Raw genomic sequence first — 24,797 nt, forward strand, 5'->3', positions numbered from 1 at the left:
TTTTGAAAGTACTTTCATTTTAGACATGAATTAAGGCCTGGAAAGTACTTGAAAACAAACAGGGGTCATTGAAAGTGCTTGAATTTAAAGTTATTTCAACAGTTGTACTATGCTGCTTTCAAAAACGGAATGAAAAAACGAAGAAATTCTTAATTTAAAAATCTTACATTTAAATCTTATACATGAACTATGACGAACAATGCATTTTATCAATATTTCAGAAACCGCATTTGAATATTACCAGTATTGAATTCAACTAATTGTATTAAAGTTATTTCAACATGACATGTCTACATTTGTGAAAATTCAAAACATCATCGTTATTACGACATTTTAAAGTAAATATTAAGTGTAAGTAAAATGTTAAGTACAGAAAGGACTTTAATGGTGCTATACACTCACCGGCCACTTTATTAGGTACACCTGTCCAACTGCTCGTTAATGCAAATTTTTAATCAGCCAATCACATGGCTGCAACTCAATGCATTTAGGCATGTTGACATGGTCAAGACGATTTGCCGCAGCTGAAACCGAGCATCAGAATGGGGAAGAAAGTTGATTTAAGGACTTTGAACGTGGCATGATTGTTGGTCCCAGATGGGCTGGTCTGAGTATTTCAGAAACTGCAGATATACTAGGATTTTCACGCACAACCATCTCTAGGGTTTACAGAGAATGGTCAGAAAAAGAGAAAAATCCAGTGAGCGGCATCATTTCAGACTGGTTTCTTGAACATGATAATGAGTTCCCTGTAGTCAAATGTTCTCCACAGTCACCAGATTTCAGTCCAATAGAGCACCTTTGCGATGTGGTGGAACGGGAGATTAGCATCATGGATGTGCAGCCGACAAATCTGCAGCAACTGAGTGATGCTATCATGTCAATATGGACCAAAATCTCTGAGGAATATTTCCAGTACCTTGTTGAATCTATGCCGTGAAAGGGGACCCAACCCAGTACTATTAAGTTGTACCTAATAAAGTAGCCGGTGATTGTACATGTTTGGGAGTTTGAATTAAGGTGCTCGATATAAAATAATTAATGATTTAAAAAGTCTTTGAAAGTCATTGAATTTGGTGTCCATGAACGAGTTGGAATCCTAAATAATAGAAAATTGCTTTTTTTAGAGAAACCAAAAATAAGGGTTTTGTTTTCTTGGCTACCTTGTGAAAATGTTGATATCAGGAATAAGGGTCCCTTCTTCCTTTCAAGAACTTTTCCAGGTATTAGTCACAGATGGCTGTAATCTCTCCTTTTCACAGGCTGTACAATGGCAACCCTGTCGGTCAGCAGTTCGGCCCTAAATGTAACCGTGGTGACCGAATCGGCTGCGGTATCTATGCAGACAGTTTTGATGCTGGACTCGTCACTGTGTTTTTTACAAAGAATGGAAAGGAGGTGAGTCTCAACATCTTTGGCACATCACCATTTTTTGTAAATACCATCACATATTCTTACGCAGAGTCTACACTGGATGTGACTCGAGCAATTCAGATTGTTCACTTGATGCGTTTATTTAAGTGCATTTATTCTGTGTTTCAGTACAGCATAAATGCAATGAGGCAGGGGTGACCTGCATATTTTAGCTCCAACATGCCTTAACACACTTGCATGGATGTTTCTAGAAAGCCTAGTAAGAGCTTGATTATCTAGGTGTTTCTGATTGAGACTGGAACTAAACTTTGCAGGACACTGGCCCTCCAGGACCGAGTTTGGCCACCCCTGAAATAAGGCATCAATTTACTGTCAAAGATAATACAGATGGGATCAAATCAGGAAATGAAGTGGCAGCAGCCTTTGCGATGAATCTATTGCATCATAGTATATATCGCAGACCAAAGTTATTTATTTCTTTTTTACTGCAGAGACAAATGCTCTACTAATGTCATTTAAAGGTCATTGAATCCTCATAACTAAAGAGTTTTTAAGAATATAATAACTAACTCAAAATCATGAGTCATAATCATAACCGTTTTCAAGGTATAAACTCAAGGTTTTAAAACTGTCAAAATTTTCTGCAATATCGTTCCTAAGGTATGTGTACGATTTTTTTATTGACGTTTTTTAGGACCGCTGTATCTTCAGTAGAAAAGATATCTAAAGATGCCGTTTTAAATTGTAAAAAAATCTGTTTTTGAAACAAATGAAGACAGCAGAACTCAAATTCATTTAGTCTGACATCTTTACTCTTCCAAAATATTTTAAATGTTTCTCAAAATATAATTTATTGTGTTCAAAAGGGAAAAAAGTTTTAGTTTTTTACCCAGACATTTAAAAATAGAATACATTTTAGAGCAGTTCATAATACCTTGACACAGTGAAACCGTGATATTTTTATCCAAGGTTATCATATCATCAGAATCTTATACCGGCCCATGCCAAGTGGTGATATATAAAACCGATTATCAAACAATCGTACATTCTGATGGAATGATCTTTTTAGAATCCAAGGTTTTTAATATAATTTTCTGTGTGGTATCTCAACATTTAGAAATATATGGTACAGAGCAAGCAGACAGCACTGCCAAATACAAAAAAGCAGTTATTCTCTATACATGAGTTTATTCCTAATGCGAACTAATGTTTGAAAGTTTTAGGTCTATAAGATATTTGTTTTTGTAAGAAGTTTGTGCTTTTTATTTTTCTTCAGCTGAATTAATTAAATTGATCAGTGGTGACAGTTAAAGATCCCATGAAATTAAAATAAAGTTTTTAAATGATGGTATCAGTATTATTCGTTTTTAGGATATCTATAAGCTAATGTGCCCCAAAACAGTCACAAGATTCGCATTTAGAAGGTATAAAACCGAGTAATAACTGCCAGACTGCTCTTACCATCAAACATATTTTGTTGGAATGTAGAAGTTTAAATTCCACTAGACAAAATTTTTCTAAGGAGAATACTTTGATTACATGGACATTTTTAAAAAGGTATCACCAGGAAGAGTTTTACTTTTTTTTTTTAATCAAAAATAGAACTGAAAAATCATATTAAACTTTTTTTGTGAATTTTATCTATTTATGTTTTATATATTTGTCTAAGTAACTTTTTTAGTATAATACGAATTTGTTTTTATCATGTAGTATTTTAATGTATATCCATTTGGCCACGAAATAGCCATAAATTGCTGATGTGGCAATAAATATGTAATAAATAAATAAAGATATAAAACCGATATCAACATGTAAAGCTTGCAGTTCAGGGCTATTCAATTAGTTTGTCATGGGGGCCAGTTCATGAAAAGTAGCTCAAATATGAGAGATATGACTTGCAATATAAGTGATGACACAACAGCAATATAAGAGCCCATATGCTGTATTTTTGCTCCTTAAGACACCCACGTTGGCTTTTTCTACATTAAAACATTAATATGGTGTATTTTTAAACTACATAACATCACTGCATTGTTTAATGTGGCCTTTTTTACAAACATATTCAAATGTTGTATTTTTCAAGCACAACAAAATCAATGTATTGCTCAAGTTGGCTTCTACATTCAGACATATTCATATGTTATGTTTTAAACTGCGTTACAATTAGGGATGCAACGATTATAGACTTGCGTTGAATGATTATTGTCTAAAGAATAATCATAATAATTCATGATTATTATGCATTTATTAAATTCAGAACACCACTAGTTTAGAAAATCACAAGAAAACTGCTTGTATTAAAGTGCTGTTTATTGCAGCACGGTAACCAAATACAGCACAAAATATTAATAAAAAACAAGCAATAGTCCATTTCTCTCTTTAGACTTAAAAATAAATGAAAAAGTTTTAGATTTAAACATGAGTGATAATTTTACAATGAAAATAAATGACAGAACAATAAATAAAAAAAATATCTAATAATAAAAAAATAGTATTTGGCTAATGTTAATTTAGGCTATATATTAGCTAGGAATTTAAATGGCCTGTTGTTATAAATTTAAATGGCCTGCTGCATTCATACATGCATAATCATTTTAATAATTTGTAATAATTCGTCTAACGTATCTTTTGTTTACATTGCACTGAAAGCCACACACAACTCTCACCACTACAGCGTGAGAGAATTTCTATTGTGTGCGCCTGGAGAGTGTGAGTGTGTCGGTCCGCTTGCGAGCCGTGTGCGCACCGCTCCAATATATGAATGTCTCCATTGGAAATAACTTGCGTGCAGAAAAGATGCAACATGAGAATATAGTTTATCCAATGTGTGTACGTATAAGCTTGGAACTTTAAACTAGCACACAGTTGCAGCAGTTTTGTTCCATGCAACAGAAACGCGGTGTTGAGAGGCCTTTACGATTAAAGTTTGTTACCAAGTTTGTAAAGTTTGTTACATTCGTCCAAATGGATCAATGGTTTTATTCATGTCACCTCACACTAGTTTCTCATCACATCATAACCAATCAAATACTCTCTAGTATCTGACATGTCCCGCCCCCTTCAAGATGTTTTTCATTTGTTTTCCATTTGATGCACTTGAGCTCAAGCACTCTCAGTGGCAGAGCTGTGATAAAACGCTATTGGCTGTTTTTTTTTTTTTTTTAAAAGGGGAGAAGCTTCATCATGTCCCACCCTGTCTTTCTGTTTCATTATAGATTACGTCAAACATTAAATAAAAATGCATATTTCAAAGCACTTTACAGGACCTTTAAGACTTTTACATGTGTCAGTTTAAAATACATACAGTCAATCAATCCATTTATAACATCAAACTGAGTAAATGTACTAACAATGTTAAAACTATTGAAGTAATTGCTGTGTTTTAACTTTGACGACGCTTTGTTACAATAATTGCATGCTATAGATTTAAGCGTTCTTTAACCGATCACGCAACATCTGCATCAGACTATGATTTCTATGCTCCTTTGATATGTAATGGTTTTGTTTATTGCTCTATTACCGTGCTTACAAGAATCTGTAGCTGTGAAGTCTTTGAACACACACACAATAGTCTAGTCTTCAAATTGAGGGTTGTTTTCTGATGACTGGTTTTCCTGCAGGCCAGATAGTAGGGTCAGAAGTGATGCAGACACCATTTCAAAGAGCAGTCTTTATTTTCAGTTATAATGTGCTGTAAAATAGTGGTTAGCTTTATGGAATGCTTTAACAGAGCTCTCTTTATGTGTGTGTGTGTGTGTGTGTGTGTGTGTGTGTGTGTGTGTGTGTGTGTGTGTGTGAATGGAAGGTGGGGTCAGTGGTTGTGCCGGTGGCTCCAGATGGGCTTTTCCCTGCCATTGGCATGCACTCCCTCGGCGAGGAGGTACGGTTGGACCTGCAGGCAGAATGGGGTTCAGAGGAGGAGGACAGTGTCATGATGGTGGACAGTCATGAGGATGAATGGGCACGCCTGTATGACGTCAGAGTCAGCGGCACGGTGAGTCGGGGGGGCAAGCTTCAAAGACCAGATCAAATGTGAAGCCAATGCGTTTCATAATCATTTTTCACTCTGCTGTTTCTTGGAAAATCTGACGAGTTGAATGCAGAAGGGTGATGGGCTGTAACGTAAGCCATATTTAATAATGGGTTAATGGGAAGTCTTTTGTTATTAGGAATGACAGGGTGTCCACGGATCCTTAAAATGTCTTAAATGCCATAGCATCAAACAAGGCCTTAATTATCTTAAAGGGGTGGTCCCCTACGGTATTAGATTTGAAACTTTAGTTGATGTGTAATGTAGCTGTGTGAACATAAACAACATCTCTAAATGTTAGACGCTCAAAGTTCAATGCAAAGGGAGATACTGGCTTTTACAGAGTTAGCTTAGCAAAGCCTACATCAAATGAACTTTGGGGACTACAAAAATACATCCGGGCTCATGAGATCACAAACGCTTCAGGTTACGTGCATTTACCATGTGTTTTTCCACAGAGCTTGTTCTGTTTCTATATTTGGGCTTCCAAAGGACACGAAACAAACAGTTTAAATTTAATTATGTTATAAGAATTATGAAAAATATATAGCTAGCATTTGACAAAGGACAGCTTCCGGAATCTCTCTCAGTTCAGTGCTGGATTCGGCTAAAGCTGTAGCAGAAGCTGAGGATTGTGAGCCACAACCTGTAAGTATTTTTATTTGTTAAAATTGATCTATTACATGCACAGTTTCTAGCGTTAACGGTATGTTGTAGTGAGCACGTAAACAAGGATGTAAACAACGGGAAATGTTGTTTGGCACCGCTAACAATTCAGCCTTTAGATCGTTAACAGCTACTCTGAATGACGGTGTTTACACAGCGCGAATCATAGCACATTATGTTAGCTGACCTATTAGAACCCCTTTGTTTTCATGTTAGCTGAGTTGCTGTATATAATCAAAGTAAATTATATGAAAAAATAGATTGATTTTTTTTTTTACAAGTGAAGCATGAGCACACGTTGCTTTGCATCTTATAAACACAACCAAGCCTTTAAAATACACTCTGGACCACCTCTTTAAATTAGCATTTCAAAAGTCTTAAAATACAATCGAACCAACCCCTTAAAGAAAATTTTGTTTCCGTTTTGAAATCTGCCTAAATCTCTTCGTTTATCATCACGCAGAACAACATAGGTGGAAGCAAAGTCCATTTATAGTCTTTAAAATACATTATTGTGTTTATGTAATTAACATTCATTGGGATTTCGCTTACGAGTTTGTGGTGGGGATTTTGCTCCATAGTAGCTTATAACAGCTGCGTCAACCCATACATTAACAAATGAATAACTAGACATGCCCCGATTGACCAGCCAAGGTCAGAATCTGATGATTTTTTTTTTCCATGGTGAGCTTGATCGGTGTTCTGTGTCCATTTTGGTCGCATATGCACCCGAAATTTAATCTATGCGACCTCAAAATATATTTGGGAGCATTTGTGCGAGTGCATAAAACTTGCTGCAGTAAACAAAGCCAGCAATGCCTGCCCCGCCTTCAAGCTCCTCTTATTGGCCCTGAACGCAAATGGGTTAGTTAATATCAGCTGTCAATCACTCAGTTCTGATCACTCCAGTTGCCGTGCGACTGACACCGCGTTCACCATCGCTAAAAAGCATGTATTCACTTAGATGAAACTAATATTGCAGCTCATGAAAAGACCGTTATTGCTATTAAGATGACGTATGCAAATAATAAGTTATATGTCAATATCATCTGTGCAATATCACACACCACCCATGAGAACAGCACAATTATTATTGTTAATTCAGTTAATCTCATTCACGTCAAGCAGTGCGTGCAAGACCGGTGAGCACATGCAGTTTTTTGTTTATTTGTTAGTTGTGATTAGAGTGTTAATATATAATAGAATCTGTTAGTATAAAACGGTGCTCATAATTTTTGCTGGGTGTGACTAAATTTTGTCTGGTGCGCCTTTTTAAAGTTAGGAGCACTGGTGCTACCAAGAATAATGGTTAATTTCGAGCTCTGGTGCAGTTTTGTCATAGCGACGCCCGCAGATACTCATAGCTGCAAATTAGTGTCATAGACTGATTTCATGTGGCTGCCATTTTAAAAGCGAAATCGAGGCTGCGGTGGGAAGAAACTCGGAAGTATTGCCTAAGTCACACAGGAAAATTGTGTACCTGGCTCTATATCTTATCAGCGAAGAGAAAGTGACAAATTAGTCATTTCTCCACCGAGTGACCCGAAGGTCCGTTCTGAATGAATAGTGAAAATAAAAAGGGATATTAGACCTCATTTTCAGCTAAGTTAAGGGAAATGGCACTAGTTAGCTAACATTTTCTTTCCCAACACATTTTAGATGCCATTTATCAAACTCAAGTTAATCAACTGACTCTTTCTCTATATTAGACTTAGGCACTGATTTAAAAGTATTCTTATTTTATAATTTATAATATTATTATTAATAATAATGTTTTGAGTTTTTTTCCACACTTTATAGACCATTTTGAGGTATGTAAATAATAACAATGGTCCTAATGTATTTTCTGTATGACATTTTGAATTTCCATAGCTTCCAAGAATCCATAAAGCTCCACATATTGATAAATAGTGTTATGGCAGCCTTTTTAACTTTAAGATATGATTAAATTCCCTCTTGCTCTTCTGAAATATTTTGGCATCAAGCAGGAAATGTTCATGAGCCAGCGACATCGCCACATTGAAAGGGTCTATATGTATGTTGCATGCCTTTTTTTGTTGCAAATTCTTTACTGTAAAATTTGTCTTATTTTATTCTTCGTTGTGTTAAAAAGACTTAAATATAGCTGGAAAGAGTGGTGCTTGCTCGAGAAAGAATCACAGTAGCTGTTGCCATATTAGGGGTTAAGGATTGTAACAGACCTGGAATTTTAGATATAAACTATTGGGGTGTAGCTAACTAATCTTGTAACATTCTATATATTTGGATATACCGGATCATGAAACATGAGTCAAATCTAGAGACTTTGGTACTTTTCTGTGAAAAACTCGACATTTACAGTTATTGTGGCGAATACCATATACAGCGTTCCTATTAATTGTCCCAAAATAGCTTATATCTTGCTGCCAATTACACAGTATTGCACGCAACCACATATTTACATGGCAATGCATTCAACCAGAACACCATGACCTGTTTTCCTAGTATGAGAGAAACATCGTTTTTATCATAGAATTCTGATTACCACCCACATTTGTTTTTACTTGTAAACCATTTCCTGGTATTTTTGGTCAGATTCTCATAATAAGTTTAAAGGGGGGTATGATCTTTATGAAGTGTCTCAAGTCTGCCTCTATCTGGTTCAATATAAAGTAAAATAGTAGTATTCTTGCGATTATTGTATTAATAAAAAAGTAATAATAAATATTATTATTAGCCCTCCTGTGAAATTTCAATTCTGTATTTCCCAAGTGCTGTTTAACAGAGCAGGGAAATTTACACAGTATTTTAAATTATATTTGTGTAATATATATATATATATACATACATTAAATTTTTAAGTGTAGAACCGTCCATACTCTACCTGCTGATATTGCCCACAGTACGTTGCACGCTGGATGTGAATTCGGTAAGAACTACAAACGCGAGTGAAAAGTGTAAATAAAGTACAAACATGATGGATGCACGAGACCAACCATCAAGTATAGAGGCTTCGGTAAAGATATTTGTATGACTTAATATCTAGCCAAATGGAAAAGATTTAAATTGCGTCGTCTGTGTTGTACTCTGTTTGTTAACAGAGTTGTTGAATATTAAAATAAGGTGAATTAAATAAAAAATAAGGAACATCCTGGATTTGTTTCTTCACTCTCACTTCTTTTTTTATGTGTTATAGAGCTATTGGATCGGGTTTCGGTATTGGTAGATACTCAAAATCAAATGGCTCGGATTTGTGGGCAAAAAAAACTGTTCGGGACATCCCTAGTCATCATGGCAAATATAAAATAAATGAGTTGACTAAAATTTTAAAACTAATACGTTTAAATATTATTCTGGTAGTTTTTAAAAAAAATAAAATTTAAAAGGAATAATCATTTGTCTTCAACTGCATATTAATCTTTTCATACATATATATTGGGGGTGTCAAAATTGATTGTTTCTTCGATGCACTGCGACGTAGACGTGGACAATTCGGTATCAGTTTATTAATAGATCATCATTGGTTATTATGTACTGACGTCATTTATTTCATATGCGCTGTCGTGGTAGAATACTATTTGAATAAGGTGAGGGCGAGTAATTAAAACACTCCAGCTACTTAAAATGCAGACATGTGCACAATTTACCGACACATGGGTTTGCTGGACAGTCTTTCACTGACACTGAATTACAGCAGTTATTCTAATTTGCTGATTTGGTTATCAAGACACATTTCTTCATAATATTGCTGTTAACAAATATTTGGGATTCTCAATATTTTTATGCAAACTGTGATTAATATGAAGTTCAACAGAACAGCATTTATTTGAAATACAAATTATTACAAAAAATAGGGTCTGTGTTCTCAGCACAGCATAAAGTGTTACTTTGATACTCTTCCTGCTTGAAATATTTTTGAATCATCATAATACACAGGTTAGCACCAACAAATTATGACTTATGATATTATGAGACTCTAAAAACCACACATTACATTACTTCCTATCAGCCATTGAGCAAGTTGACATCAACTTCAATCAAAGAAATAACAAAACACCTGGAGGAACGCAGTGATAAAGGAGTCTGCCGAGGCTGAGCGTGTGTGCCGTTGTGACTGAGTGGAGGGAATTGCTTGCTGGAGGCAACATTTTTTCGCCCATAATTCCTCAAAGTAGTGTTTAGATAAAGTTGAAAGGAACAAGCGCTCTTGTGTTTGGCTCGGTTGTGGTGCAGAGACCTCCCAATAGAATGAGACTCCGGTACAAAAAGTGCAGGGTGCAGATGTTCTTCTGGGAAAAGAATGTGCGGCCATAATGCTCACCTTCCCATCTGATATCATGGACCTTCTTTGGCCTATTAATGCTATTCTGAGGTCATGAAGGCATACGGCATAAAGTGCTGTACTGTCGTTATGCTTCACTGGGCTGATGGCACGAAGCGGGCAGCACAGGCTATAACTGGCACTAGGCCAGCTTGTAAAAACTCAATAAGAGGACTTACTGGCTGCCAGAAAATCTTTTTGCCTTCGAAAATGTGGTTCGAAGGTTTTCTCAGCTGCGTGCCTTCTCTGTGAGTCCTGTTGGTTTGGCGAGAGGGTGTCCCAAGACTTACAGACTCTGCTGATAAGGGCATGTTTTGACATGAACCCAAAAGGTTGGGCAGATGGATCCAAGTGCAGATGCCCTGTGGTTGATTTTTCCATGTTAGTCACCATTGAGTACGTTTCTTTCAGAGTTGGGGATCTTGCGACTTTATGGATTTTGTGGAAGTCACTCATAGGGCTGGGTTATAAAATTGATATCGATATTTATTGACCACACACTATTGTCAATAGCGATTTAAAAAAAATAATAAAATAAAAAATTCAGTGTCAAGTTTCGATGTGAAGGCTATAGTTTTATTAAAATGTAGCTGCTGAGCGTGCGCTTTAAAAGGAATGCCAGTAAGCTTAGGGTGTAAGTTTGTCACACATTTCCCAGCCTAGTTGAAAAACATCCGAACTTTTCCGAATGCAGCGAGCGCGTCGTGATTCATGCAAGTAAAACTAACTTATATGCTTCACGCTTTGTATGGAATATACACATTTCAGTAATAACGGCAGACTAATTATCTCAGACAAACACAGGACACCCAAACACTGCAGTGCTTTTTACTGTTCTCCATAAACTTGCATCCCAGCTGAAGCAATGATTTGTCCGTTTGTCATCCTCTGAGAAAAGTTACGAATCCGATTAGTTACGAGTTACAAGAAACGCCATAGAAAATTGTGAAAGAAATCACATGCTCATGCTTGTCACTTCAGGTCAAAATAACAAAACATGTTAAAAATGAGTGCCGTAGCTAGCATCAGTGAGGAGATTGTAAATAAAAAGGATGCAAGGATGTCGCCTTTTTGTTTTGTTTTTTCTTGTGCATCCCAGCCACTAGGATCTGAAAGATTTTTTTAGCATAGGGGGTAACATAGTCATCCCACTTCACGATTTGTAATAACTGTATAATTACTGAAACCTTACAGATGTTGATCTACCTTTACATTGCACACACTTAGTAACATTTTATTTATCAAGTTTAAGAGTCTCTTTATCAGTTCTGTTTATTTTGTTATAAAGAGATCAGATATTTTGTTTAAATATTTTGGTTTTTGACTATTAAAACTATTTGCTTTAGTAATGTTGGTAAATTAAAATAAAGTGGTTAAATAACAAAAAATCCTAATACTTCTAAATGTATTGTTAAAAAATATTCAATAATTAACAATATGGAATGATATGAAACACGATATCGTGATTTATTATTATTATTTTTTTGCAGTATTGCCCAGCCCTAAGCACTCATCATGTTCAGTAATTAAATAATAATTTGATGGGTTTAATTGCTAAGGCTATGTTTACAACATGAAATGGCAGCTAAAATTGGCAAATGTTTCACATTTACATGACAATGTTTTCAAGAAGTTTTCCACGTTTGCTCTTTTGTGAAAATGCCAAAAATAATATTACGTATGTCATGCCAGTATTTGGTATTGTCACCTTGTTTGTCAACAGTACTTGTAAGTAATTGATGACCTCATGTCATTGCTCGGCACTGGTGTGACTGTAGAATTTGCAGTGTGTGTAAAGGCCCGTTCACACAGGATACTTTTTTGCTTGATCTTTTCATCGTGACTGAAAGGGCTTCAATGCAATCATGCACACCAACGCGAAAAATGAGAGTCACAAAAGCGTGATTTTTAAAGAAACACCTCATGCTCATTTTTTGTTTTGATGCAAATTCACCACCAATTAGATTGGCACTTTTTTTTCACGTGACTGGAATTGCTGAAGTTACAATAAACATCTCTTGAAGGCATGTCGAGATGATCCTTGTTTCACTTTCATTCATTGAAGAAGACGATACACCGAGGCAAGATAAACATGGAGCTGCTTTTTCATTGGGGTCTGAACACAGAGCTGTGTGATAAACACAACAGCAACTACAATCACGTCAGTAGGAGTGGAGAGTAGCTAATAGGATGTGATGGTGTCACTTTTCTTTCATGACTTGCAAGTTCATTATTATCATCTAATGTCAGGGGGTAATGTTGCGCATTCACTTTGCTCAACGACAATAAAAATTGCCTGGGTTTGAATGCGGAAAAATGTCTCTTAAAACGCTGATGATAAACATAAGCAAAAAGCGTCCCGGTGTGTACGAATTGAAGATGCATCTCCACTGTTGTAATATGAAATAAATTCACACTTTGCTGATGAAGCCTTAATAGCCACTTTAGAAACGCTAGCCTTTTAATCTACACGCCTCGGAACACGTATAATGTACTCCCATGACATCATCAGTTTTAAAGACTCTCATTTTTGGGAGTTTACGCAGACATGACAATTTCTGCTTAGGGGTGGGAGGATTAGTCCTAAAGTATGGATTTTTCAATACTGCCAGTGCATCAAAAGTATTGATCCTTAAATAGAAGTATCCATACTTATAATTTTTTTTCTCATTGAGTGATCACTGATTTTAGAATATATTATAATAGTTATAATGATAGAGCCACATATAGGCTCAAAAGTGTTAGTCAACTGTCATTTTCATTAATAAAACATTAAAGGGGAGAATTTTTGTATATATATATATATATATATATATATATATATATATATATATATATATATATATATATATATATATATATATATATATATATATATATATATATATATATATATACAAACCCTTTCATATATATATACATACCCTTTCTGTATGTATGTATATATATATATATATATATATATATATATAAACATACAAACCCTTTCATATATATATATATACATACCCTTTCAGTATATATATATATATATATATATATATATATATATATATATATATATATATATATATATATATATATATATATATATATATATATATCAAACAAACAAGCTTTCTGCAATGTGTTATTTTTTTGTATATGTGGTGTTATATAGCCATTTTTGTTTAATTAACAATGTTCTGCAATTTTAATAAATTTAAAAAGGAATTATGTTTATTGAAATACTTGGTATTGGATCGGAAAGAATTGGTATCGCGCATCCGTACTGCTGCAATTTCAAAAACGTCAACTTTGAAGCCTGTTATCAGATTTAAGTTCCAAAAACACTGCTTTCGTGTAAACAAACAGACAAAATGCATACGTTTTTCGTTTTTGCCTGAAAACTACCTCATTTATACGGCCCCCTATGGTTCATCAGGCAGCTTTTGAAGATGCTTATCTCCTAGTGTTCACAGGCATGATCTTATGTAAACCAAGTCTTAAAGTGTTCTTTTGCAATCTCTCCCAAGAGAGCATTTTGTGGCCTGTCTCCGGCAGATCCAGCATACTGTCTGCGGCTTTCACAACTCTAGCAGTCACTCTTGGTTCATCTGCAATAGTTTCTAGTAGGAAAAAAGATTTACATTTTGTGGTAAAATGAATTAGAAACCCCTATCTTCCAGAAACGAGTGAACTAGAAACATCTAGTTGCTTTTGGAAAAACAACTGTATTACAGTATCAATATAGATATCAACATCATTATCTTACAGAAATCTTTGTCTGTTTATCAAACAAGGCCAGAGGAGGTTTACGCAACTTTTATATGATGTCACTCAGTAACAATGCAATGAATTTATTAGATGGATGAACCTTAAATGGGGTAAAGGAATAATCCTCCACCCCCCCAACAATGAAATCTCTGAGATCATTTAATTACTTTAGAATACAAAAGAAGACATGAACGTATTTGCTTATTTAAACCTGGCATGCCATCTTGGGATTGACGTCATTGGCACCACACCCTATTGGTCCTTGCGTGCCTCAAGTAACTGTCCTGACGGGTTAACTTGAATGTTCAAAACTGGAAATAAGATATATCGACATTTTAGGTCATCTTTTATAGAAAGATACTCATACAGGTTTGGATTAACACCAATGTGAGGAACCGAGTTTTTATTTATGAGCTCTTGCAGAAGTGGCCATAGATCTGATTACAATGGCATTGATTTGACAAGCAAGGTAGTTCTACTTCTGTACATGTGTTTACGTTCATTGCAATCAGAGAGCCACTCCTGTTTAGATAAGAAAGTATCATATTGTGTAGCTAACCATCATTGAACTAACACAATCTTAAACACTCCCAGATTGATTTGCAGTTGTTCTTTATAGTCTACATACTCATCTTGCATGAAGTAACAAAGAAATATTGTCATTTATGTAGTTGCATGATTCTCCGTTTTAATCAGTTGAATGACATGAGTGTTTATTAAGCTCGTTCCCAAGAAAATGTTTGAATTTTTCCATTTAAATAAAAATAAAAATAGCTAAAACTTGAGTAAAAGAGAAAATCTACTAATTATAAATGCATTCAAATGACTTAAATACAACTACAATATTTGCTCACTGATGCTAAATTAATTCAATTCAAAATAAGTTTTTTTGTATAGTGCAGTTTTACAGTAATTATTGTTTCAAAGCAGCTTTACAAAAAGTGTACATTATTGTATTACAATCAAATTAAATTAAAGTTACAGTTATTATACTCAGACATCATTAACCTTAATTTTATAGCATATAGGTGATGTCTATGTGTACATGTTTAATGAAGTGTATTTGTGTATTAAGTATATGTGTTGTCCTCGAAGTAATAGATGATTGGCATCATCTCTTTACAGGTCTTGAATCCCATAATTGCCGCTGCACAATCTCTTGGCCTCGGTATGGGGTATGCCCAGATGAAAATAGAGAATAAAGAAAAGAATTGGTGTATCTGCTGTTCATAATGCATGGAAGTAGTTTATTTAGTTTGAAAAAGTATCAAGTTGGCTAAAATAATGTTTAAGATCCCTGCAGTCAACAATGTAACCACTTCAAAGAGTGAAACTAGCCAGTAAAAAGCTTTAAAATCCCTGTCTGTGATTGGTAATAGCATGACATTAGCATAAATTAACATGTTAGCATGTTTCTAGCATGAATTAGCATGGTGTTAGCATGATTCTAGCTTGAATTAGCATGTTGTTAGCATAAATTTAGCATGAATTAGCATATTGTTAGCATGATTCTAGCATGAATTGGCATGTTGTTAGCATGATGCATCATACCATTATGTGGTGCATTGTGTGTATGCTTTATTAAAAAGATAGGTCTTTAATCTAGATTTCTTTAACTGAAAGAGTGTGTCAGAGCGTCGAACATTATCAGGAAGGCTATTCCAGAGTTTTGAAGCCATAAATGAAAAGGCTTGATCTTCTTTAGTTGACTTTGCTATTCTGGGTGCTACCAGAAGCCCTGAGTTTTAAGATCTTAAAGTGCGTGTTGGATTGTAGCGAGACAATACATAAATAGGAGCTAGTTTATTTGAAGCAATATTTTATAATCAATACGGAACTTAACAGGCAGCCAGTGTAAGGAGGAAAAAATTGGGTTGATGTGGTCTTTTTTTTTATCTAGTAAGGACCCTGGCAGCTGCATTTTGCACTAACTGAAGTTTATTAATAGAGGATGCAGGGCAACCAGCGAACAGAGCATTACAGTTATCCAGCCTAGAAGTCATAAAAGCATGAACTAGCTTTTCTGCATCTGAGATAGATAGCATGCTTTGTAGCTTATCGATATTTTTCAGATGAAAGAAGACATTAAAGTTTAGGAAAATTTTTGCTTCTGTTTAAAAAAAAAAGATGCATTAAATTGTCAGATATGACATTCTATAGCTTTAATAAGATGTATAATTTGAGGGAATGCTGTTTTTCTAACTTTTTGTTAAGCTGTTTTCAACATTGGTAAAAATAAGGAATTCTCAGCTTAGCATTGATCAAGTGAGCAGATAAAGTGGTTATTTTTAATCATAATAAGCTTACAATACTACTGTTTTTATCTTGTTTCAAAAAAGATTACGGCTCTACAGCTGAGAATGTTGCTTTTTTAGTGGAAGATCCCTTTCACAGATGAATTTGCTGACTCTTTCGCTTCTCTTTCCAGTTAGCCTGTGTGTAAAGCCACTAATTAGCCCATTCCCATCTCATTTAAGTGGTCTTTCTGGGTTATTCTGGAAATTCTGTGTTAAATTTAGCCATACTCTTACTGGATCTGGCAACAGCACAATGCAGTCACATCATCAGCAAGAGATAATTACAATCAAATGATATGGAGAATGGTGGATTAGTGTGATTTACTCAGACCCATAAATCTTTAGATTAGCCCTGATATATACAAAGCCAACATCTACAGCATGCATTCTCGCCCGGAGCAAAAGGAAGAAATAAATTGTCACACATAGGTCACCTGTCTATGTATGTATGTGTGTGTTTGTGTTATGAGGCGTTTGGCTGGCGCCGATGTGTACGTGCGGTTCTATGCGAATGCATGACAGAGATCAGTTTAGCTGTTACTACAGCAGAGCTGCCGCTCGACGACTAATCTCCCTACGGCTCTGCGACTGCCAGACAGCAACCAGGACTACTGCTCGCTTTACCCAGCATGCACACATACACATCCACACCAATGCTTGCATGCACATTCTCACATCCAGCCTCATGCAGGCACTCAGACTGACTCACACACGCACATGCTTATGAGCTGGTTGGAAGTGATAACGTCTGAGAATGCTGGCTTCACAGCGGAAATTTATGGCCTCAGCCTCTTTGGCCTCCTTTGTCTTTGAGAAACTTTTTTTTTTTTAAAAAACACTTGAGCTCAGAGTGTTTGTGGTTTCATCAGGCCTGGCAATGTTGCTGAGTGTCTGAAACTGACAGGGTGACTCAAATGGTTCAACCCATTACTGTACAGTCCCTCGTCCCCCGTCGGAGAAATGATTTAGACTTTACTGTTGTACACATGACAGTCCTCAAGCCTCCTGGCGCTGTATTTGTGACTGCGGCATGGTTAATTCTGGTTTGGCTTTTGGAGCCGCACTTGCACAATTAAGTCTGGACGGGAATTCATTATTCATTATCATTATGGCCTCTTTTACTGTATTACTGTAACAGTAACCGCTGTCAGACGTGTTTCATAGTTGCATCTTGAATAAGCTACCAGGGACATCTGTTCCTGCTCTGCTCTTCTTTTTTTTTCGAGTAACATCCCTACAGCGCAGTTGGATGCAGTTTCATTTCCATTTGGACTGGAGTTCATCTGATCAGCCATTTGTGTCCGTATCAATGCACCAGCTTTTTGGTCAGCCCGAGTTCAACTGTTTCCCACAACTGAATGGTTTGGTTTGAAACTCATTGTGTGAGAGCAATGGAACATCACTTTACCCTTCAAAAGGAACTTAAGACTGTGAGAAAAAAGGAAACGATGACTTATCTGTGACAGGGAGAGGCACTTAACCTGGATTAACATGTCATTTCCATTGGGTTTGCATCCTTTTTTGATAAAAAAACAAGATGTGGTTGTCAATTGAAATTAAAGGAAGAGGTCTGATGCAGTTTTTAGCTGTCATTGCTCTCAATTTATTGCTCATTTAACCCCTTCAATGTAGGTTTTAAATATTCCCTCTGACCTACCTGTATTTTTAATGGGACGGTTTATTTTGAAATCATCGCCATGGTCACATTAAAAAATGACATTGTGTCAAGTTTAATAGTATGGTTTGCATCAATAACCAGAAATGAGCTCTAAACTGCTGCGCATGTATTTGTAAACATTTGACAACATTACAAACTCTGTGGATAGATAAGTATTGTGAACAACTGAAATGAAAACATGTAGAGAAACACTTTCGCATGTCGAGATGTACATGATATGGGTGTGTGCTGGCGCTCACCGGCTGCTTCACGTGCACACGTGTCAAGCAACTGAAGGAAGCAGAACTTGAAGGTAAACAAACAACAGCTTAGCATAAGCATTTTATCTATAATTATTTACACAGTTGGCATTAGGAAGAAACAGAAGCGTCATCTGACTAACATATAGCAGCTAAATGTGTCTGGAAAAAAATATTCAAAGGCTTTTATTTTCATAAACGGCGCGGAAGTAAATGTGTCTGAATGTTCTGATTGGCTGGAGTAGACGTCTCACGTCAGCGCGTTCTAAGCGTAAACGCGCTCTTTCCGGCAATTTTCTTTCTGTGTTCACACAAAGCAGAACTCTGGAAAATTACCGGTAATGTTACAACTTCTTTTTCCGGAAAATTGCCAGAATGAAATTACCGGTATTTTCAAAAAGGGCTTGTTCACACATACTGACCTTTCTGGAAAATTGTAATTTTCTGGAAAGGTCTATATGTGTGAAAAGGGCTATAATCATATTACTTCCATATACATATTTGACCATCTTCATCATAAGAAATATCACATCCACCGACAAAAACATCACCTTCACTATAAAAAAGAAAAGATATTTTCCCCTTTCTGTAAATATTGACACATGTCCCAATTATTTTATGAAATGTCTGATATTCTAGTCTTGAAATATGTGTCAGAATGTGTATAAGGCATCCTTTGACAACAGCTTTATAATTATCATATTATTTGATCTATGGTGGGTATGGGTACCGCCATGTTAGTGGAGAGTGGAGAGATTAGAGCTGCTGGATTTACAACATATTAATTCATCAACTTCTCCCAAAATAAATAGTAAAATTGTAATTGGCTGTTTAACTGGGGGAAGAATAGAGTAAATGTAGATTGTAGGGTTGTAACCGTATATGTATTTGTCCTAAACAGTCACAGTTTGGGGTTATGGTTGGGTTCGTGCTCTCCCACAAGGAAACAGTCAGTCCGGTTGTTCAGCCACTGTTATATGAAAAAGACTGTGCCTTTGCGTCTGAAAATGTGAGATGCAGAGATCAGAAATGATTCTGCCATGTCGTAGTTGTCATGCCAACTTGTTACACAGAATCTCGCAACGCTTGCCCCACCTCCAAATTCTTCTGATTGGTCCACTGCTGTGGAACTGACAGTAATGAACACCACTGTGTAAAAGTGAAACTGTTTCATCTTAACATACCGTCTAAAAAACACAGTGCTAATGTGTGAGGAGCACATTTGTTACTTTTTGCTGTTGTACCAAACCGACCCCTATCATACCGTGACCCCAAAATTGAGGTATGTACCAAACTGTGACTTATGTGTACTGTTACACCCCTAATAGATAATGCAATTGCTAATATGTATACAACCAATGAGCAATGTAGTTTTTACAGTGTAATCTAAGTTCATTCTGTGTTTAAATCACAATAAGAGGCAAGTAAACACCTTAATTGCAATATTATTCCTCTGACCCATGTAAGCATGTGCTTGGACATGCATAAACACTGTGCATTTAAATACATACTTCTTTGACATTATTTAGATGCTTTTTTCACTCCATTCGAATCATTAAACTCTGTCAGTACAACTCATAGTGCAGCTTCTGTTCCATATCTTTATCCAGAGATGGTGCACAGAAGCAGATGCAGCAAAGTCAAACCCAGTTACAGCAGCATTGCAGTGTTCTGTGCTGAATAACCTTCAAATACATCCCTAGAAATGCAATTTGCATTTGATGCTGGTAGTTTTAAATGATGACCTATTACGCGAAAAGTACAGCAATTTTTCTTTAGGGGTATGCAAATAATTAGAATAGTTGAAAATGCATGTAAATATGAGTGAAGCAGTTTGTGTGTCATGTAAACATCTTAGTGCAATTAAGTTATTACTATGATTATTGCAATTACATATACACACAGTCACCAATGACCCTGTTTGGAACTGTTTTTATAATCTGGTTAACAGTGAATAAAATCCTCTGGAGAATAGTTTTTGTTAATTTATTTATTTTTTCTGTTTTCAGAGAACCATTGCCATAATTGTCAGAAAGGTCAAGTATGTATCGGTTTATTTTTAACTCCTGCGTCATTTCATCATGAACTAATCAAAAAGGAAACTGAAAGAATTCTAGTGGTCGATCTTCTATAATGCGACAGCCACTTTTTTTGTGGGGGGGTGGGGTTAGGGTGTTGAAATGTGCAGAGCCATCTACGTATGTAACAATCTTTTAGCACATAATGTCTAACAGCATCAGTCACAGTCCTTTTGGCAGGAGTGAATGATTATGGTTGGGCAACATCTTCCCTGCAGCATTAACTGGTAGTGATCATTGAATCTATTAAATGGTGATGAAAGAAGCCATAGACCAAGCCACCATTAAGATCAGAAAATAATAATAATAATAAATCCACGTGGGCTCAGTGTTGATTACAAGCCAACGATTTCAGTGGATACATATTTCTCCATTACATATTGTCAAGTATTTACATATCATTGTTTTGAAATAGAGGTCAAGAAAACATTTTAATTTACAACAAAGTCTCTTTTTTTTTTAAACAGAGATACATGAATGATTAAAAAAACATATTTTATTGCATACACTAAAATTAAATCTTTTCTTTTTTGCTTTGAAACATTAATATTGTTATGTTTTCCATCATGTCTATACATTTTAATTTAAACCCGTGACTTTGGTGCACCTAAAACACCCACTGTTATGGTTGGCTAATGCCTAGTCATTGGAAATAAGTATGAATGGTGAAAGTAATCCAGACAAACCATAAAGGCTTTATAAATCTTTATCCAGCTGTTTATTCTAGCCCAGGTAGCTTATACTGCACCCATAGCCATAAATATTACATGACGTTCCATTACTTATGGCTTGGCTGACAGGTATGTGTTTTAATTGCTCGTTCTTCTTGGAAATGCCTACAGTATATAATGTATTTTGAGTGATTCACTAATAATCCAGGGTGAAATGTCAAACAAATTTATAAGCTTACATTGATGTGATCAGGTAATTTGTTAAATAAAAGCCACAATTTCTGTTATAGATATCCATATTCCATTATAATTACTCATTTTGTTCCAAAACAGTTTTACTTAAGTTTTTCTGCAGACGTTAAAACAATATTTGATGGACATCCATACAACATTATGCTTTCATTATATGGGCAAAAAATAACTTGTAACAAATATATACAACCCAGGCTCATTCTGATTACGTACCCCTATATATATTTCTGGAAAGCACCAAATATGTCCTAGGAGGTATGTTTTTTTGCAGTTTTTGTTTTCGCAAATCCACCATAAGCTGCTGTGTATGTTTTTTGAGATCTCAAATTTCTCTCATGAGTGCCATTCGCACCTGTTGTTCTCACGTAAATCCACCAGAGACTGACTGGACTGACTGACTGACTGACCCACACTCCTTTTTCTCTCAACACAACCAATAGTTTTTTAAAAAGCACCAATTTACCAGAGCCCACCCACTTCCCTTAACCCAACCGACAGTGTTTTCAAAAGCAATTCAGAAAAAGAAAGCCCTCGTGGCAGCCTGATTTTTATCACATTTTCAGATTTTACCACATTCTCACCCTGCTATGTAATTGTTTATTATACCCGCATACTACTGGAACCGTTCTTCGCCGGACTTGAATCCCTGTTATCACGGTCAGCTCCGCTCTGCATCTCAAATTCTCCGATGTACGCGGCGAGCCACAGGACAAACTAGTAACAGCGAAAAAATGTCCAAAATACTTCCCCGTTGCGTTTGTTTTGAAGACGAAATGCAGCCATAATTATGTATACCTCTGGCTACATAATTCGTGCTCTCCAGAAATGTATATAGGGGTATATTTTCAATATGAGCCTATCTTGAATATATAGTAGACAAAGATATACTGCACAGTATATCGTTTCAGTATCGATTTTGCAGTGTGCAAATATGCAGTAGAGAATCTGTATGAGTTCAGAACACAAACAAAGTTATACCCTACTGCAGTGAACAAATGTATATTTTAAGACATGCGACTTTAAAATTCTAAGCTAATATAAGCATAATTTAAACCATTTGTTCATAATTATCAAATTATCAAATTGCTTTAACACAGATTAATTGCATTTTTTTATTACAGTGACTACACATTTTACATGTGATTACACTACAGTTATTTTACATTTATATATTTTTTTGCTTCTGATTTAGTTTTGCTTTATTATAAACAAAAATGATCACAATGTGAAATTAATTCTTTTCTAATAGTCATTTAAATCATCTTATGAAATGACATTGATACCGCAATATACAGTTGAAGTCATAATAGTTTTAATAACTCACTTCTGATAACTGATACTAGTATTCAGCTTAAAATGATGTTTAAAGGCTTCATTAGGTTAATTAGGCAGGTTAGGGTTATTAGGCAAATCATTGTATAATAGTGGTTTGTTCTGTAAACAATCAAAAAAAGTATTGCTTCATAATAATATTGACCTTAAAATGTTTTTTGAACCTATTTTTATTCTAGCCAAAATAAAACAAATAAGACTTTCTCCAGAAGAAAAAAAAATATCAGAAATACTGTGTTAAACTCCTTACTCTCTCAAAGACTACTTGGGAAATATTTGAAGAAAATAAATCCACAGGAGGGCGGATAATTATTACTTTAACTGTATATCGCAAAAAAAACTAAATATTGTAATGTCATTTCTTTATAATATCATACAACACTAGTAACAAACTGTATTCTTATATCTTCAATAGCAAGCTTTTTTCTACTTCTTCGTAATCTAGGCTCCTTTAGAAACTCTTGTTGGTGTCCACAGCCAGGAGCAGCGCAATTATCTTAATCTTTTTAGCTTGTCTCGGCGTCTTAAAAACGTGTTAGTGAGACGCGTCGAAATGTTCAAAGACATCCATCAAGGGTGTATTAGCATAGAAAAACAATTAAAAACAGTCCAGACTGACGTGTTTTCTTGCTGCTAGATGTAGTAGAGTGGACGTGACATGATTAACTTGAGAACAAGTCGCCCAGACAGATGAATGTACGTGTTGTACGTGATCGTCTTTTAAGAGTATCTTTACAGTACATGCTTGAACAGTGGCTGATCTGATATTTTAGCTTCTGGGCACCAGTGATCGGTTCATGGAGATGATATGAAAGTAGACTGTGTGTGGCCAAAAATTTGTGGTCAAACAAGGTTTTTCCTTATATTATAGTGATGTGTAAAGCATGGCTCGCACAGAACTCACTATCTAGCCAAGCTACTTGCACGTTGTTGTTTTTTAAAGCAGATTTCATTAAAATATGGATAAACTCAATTGTTGGGTTACAGTTTGAGACAGGGCTAGACTTAACCAATAAGTGAGATAAGTAGCCGCTTAGGGCTCTGGGGAATTAGGGGGCTCTGACCAATGCCAAGAAATCTACACTACCTTGAAAAAAAGTCTTGTTGTCGATCCCAGTTGTAAGAGCAACAAATAATAACTTGTCTTCTAGTTGATCATTTAAAAAAGTGGCAGAAAGCCATTTGAGTACAGTGAACTCATTAGCCCCTTTCACACAGTGATACCTGAATACATCCAGAAAATTTCAGAAACTACTTTATCGGTAAATTCATTAAATAGCTGTTCACACAGGCACGGACGTTCTGAAATTTTTATAGAAAAGACCATTCACACATCTATTCTAAAATACTGGTAAATTCTGACATTAACCAGAAATGACCTGTAAACGGCAGCACTTGTATTCGTAAACATGGAAGGGGTCTGCCTTTACTTGATGGTTTTACTTTTATTTAAAGCTTTAGCCTTCATGCAGCTGCTTTGTGAGACATCCAAAGACAGAAATGCGAACCGCAGCTAAATGTTTACACACTTGACTACATTACAAATGATGTGGATGGATAAGTATTGTGAACAACTTGTATGAAAGCACATGGAGGAACACTTTCACATGTCGAGATGTACATAATATGTGTGTGTGCCAGCGCTCACCGGCTCCTTAACGTGCACACACGTCAAGCAATTGAATTTTTTACACAGTTGGTGTTAGGAAGGAACATAGAAATGTTATCTGAATAACATCTAGAAGCTAAATGTGTCTGGAAAAACATCCAAAGGCTTTTATTTTCATAAACCGTGCGGACGTGAATGCGTCTGAGTGTTCTGATTGGCTAAAGTAGACATCTCACGTCAGCACGTTCTAAGCGTGAACGCGCTCTTTCCAGGGGCTATTGTCATGTTCAAGAAACCAGTTTGGGATGATTCACAATTTATGACATGGTGCATTATTCTGCTGGAAGTAGCCATCAGAAGATGGGTACACTGTGGTCTTAAAGAGATGGACATGCTCAGCAACAATACTCAGGTAGGCTGTGGTGTTGACACGATGCTCAATTGGTACTAATGGGCCCAAAGTGTGCCAAGAAAATATCTCCAACACCATTACACTACCACCACCAGCCTGAACC

The 24,797-nt window shown here is 35.8% G+C and overlaps 1 protein-coding gene across 1 annotated transcript in view; it reads left to right on the forward strand.

The window, feature by feature from the left end:
* Positions 1-24,797, forward strand: part of spryd3 (SPRY domain containing 3) — an 87,580-nt gene that overhangs the window by 16,549 nt on the left and 46,234 nt on the right. The window contains exons 5-6 of the mRNA XM_056448840.1: positions 1,263-1,398; positions 5,180-5,368. Coding sequence (XP_056304815.1) covers positions 1,263-1,398; positions 5,180-5,368 — 325 coding nt within the window. The remainder of the gene's footprint in view (positions 1-1,262; positions 1,399-5,179; positions 5,369-24,797) is intronic.

This window comes from Danio aesculapii, chromosome 23 (assembly GCF_903798145.1).
Source record: "Danio aesculapii chromosome 23, fDanAes4.1, whole genome shotgun sequence".
NCBI lineage: Eukaryota > Metazoa > Chordata > Actinopteri > Cypriniformes > Danionidae > Danio > Danio aesculapii.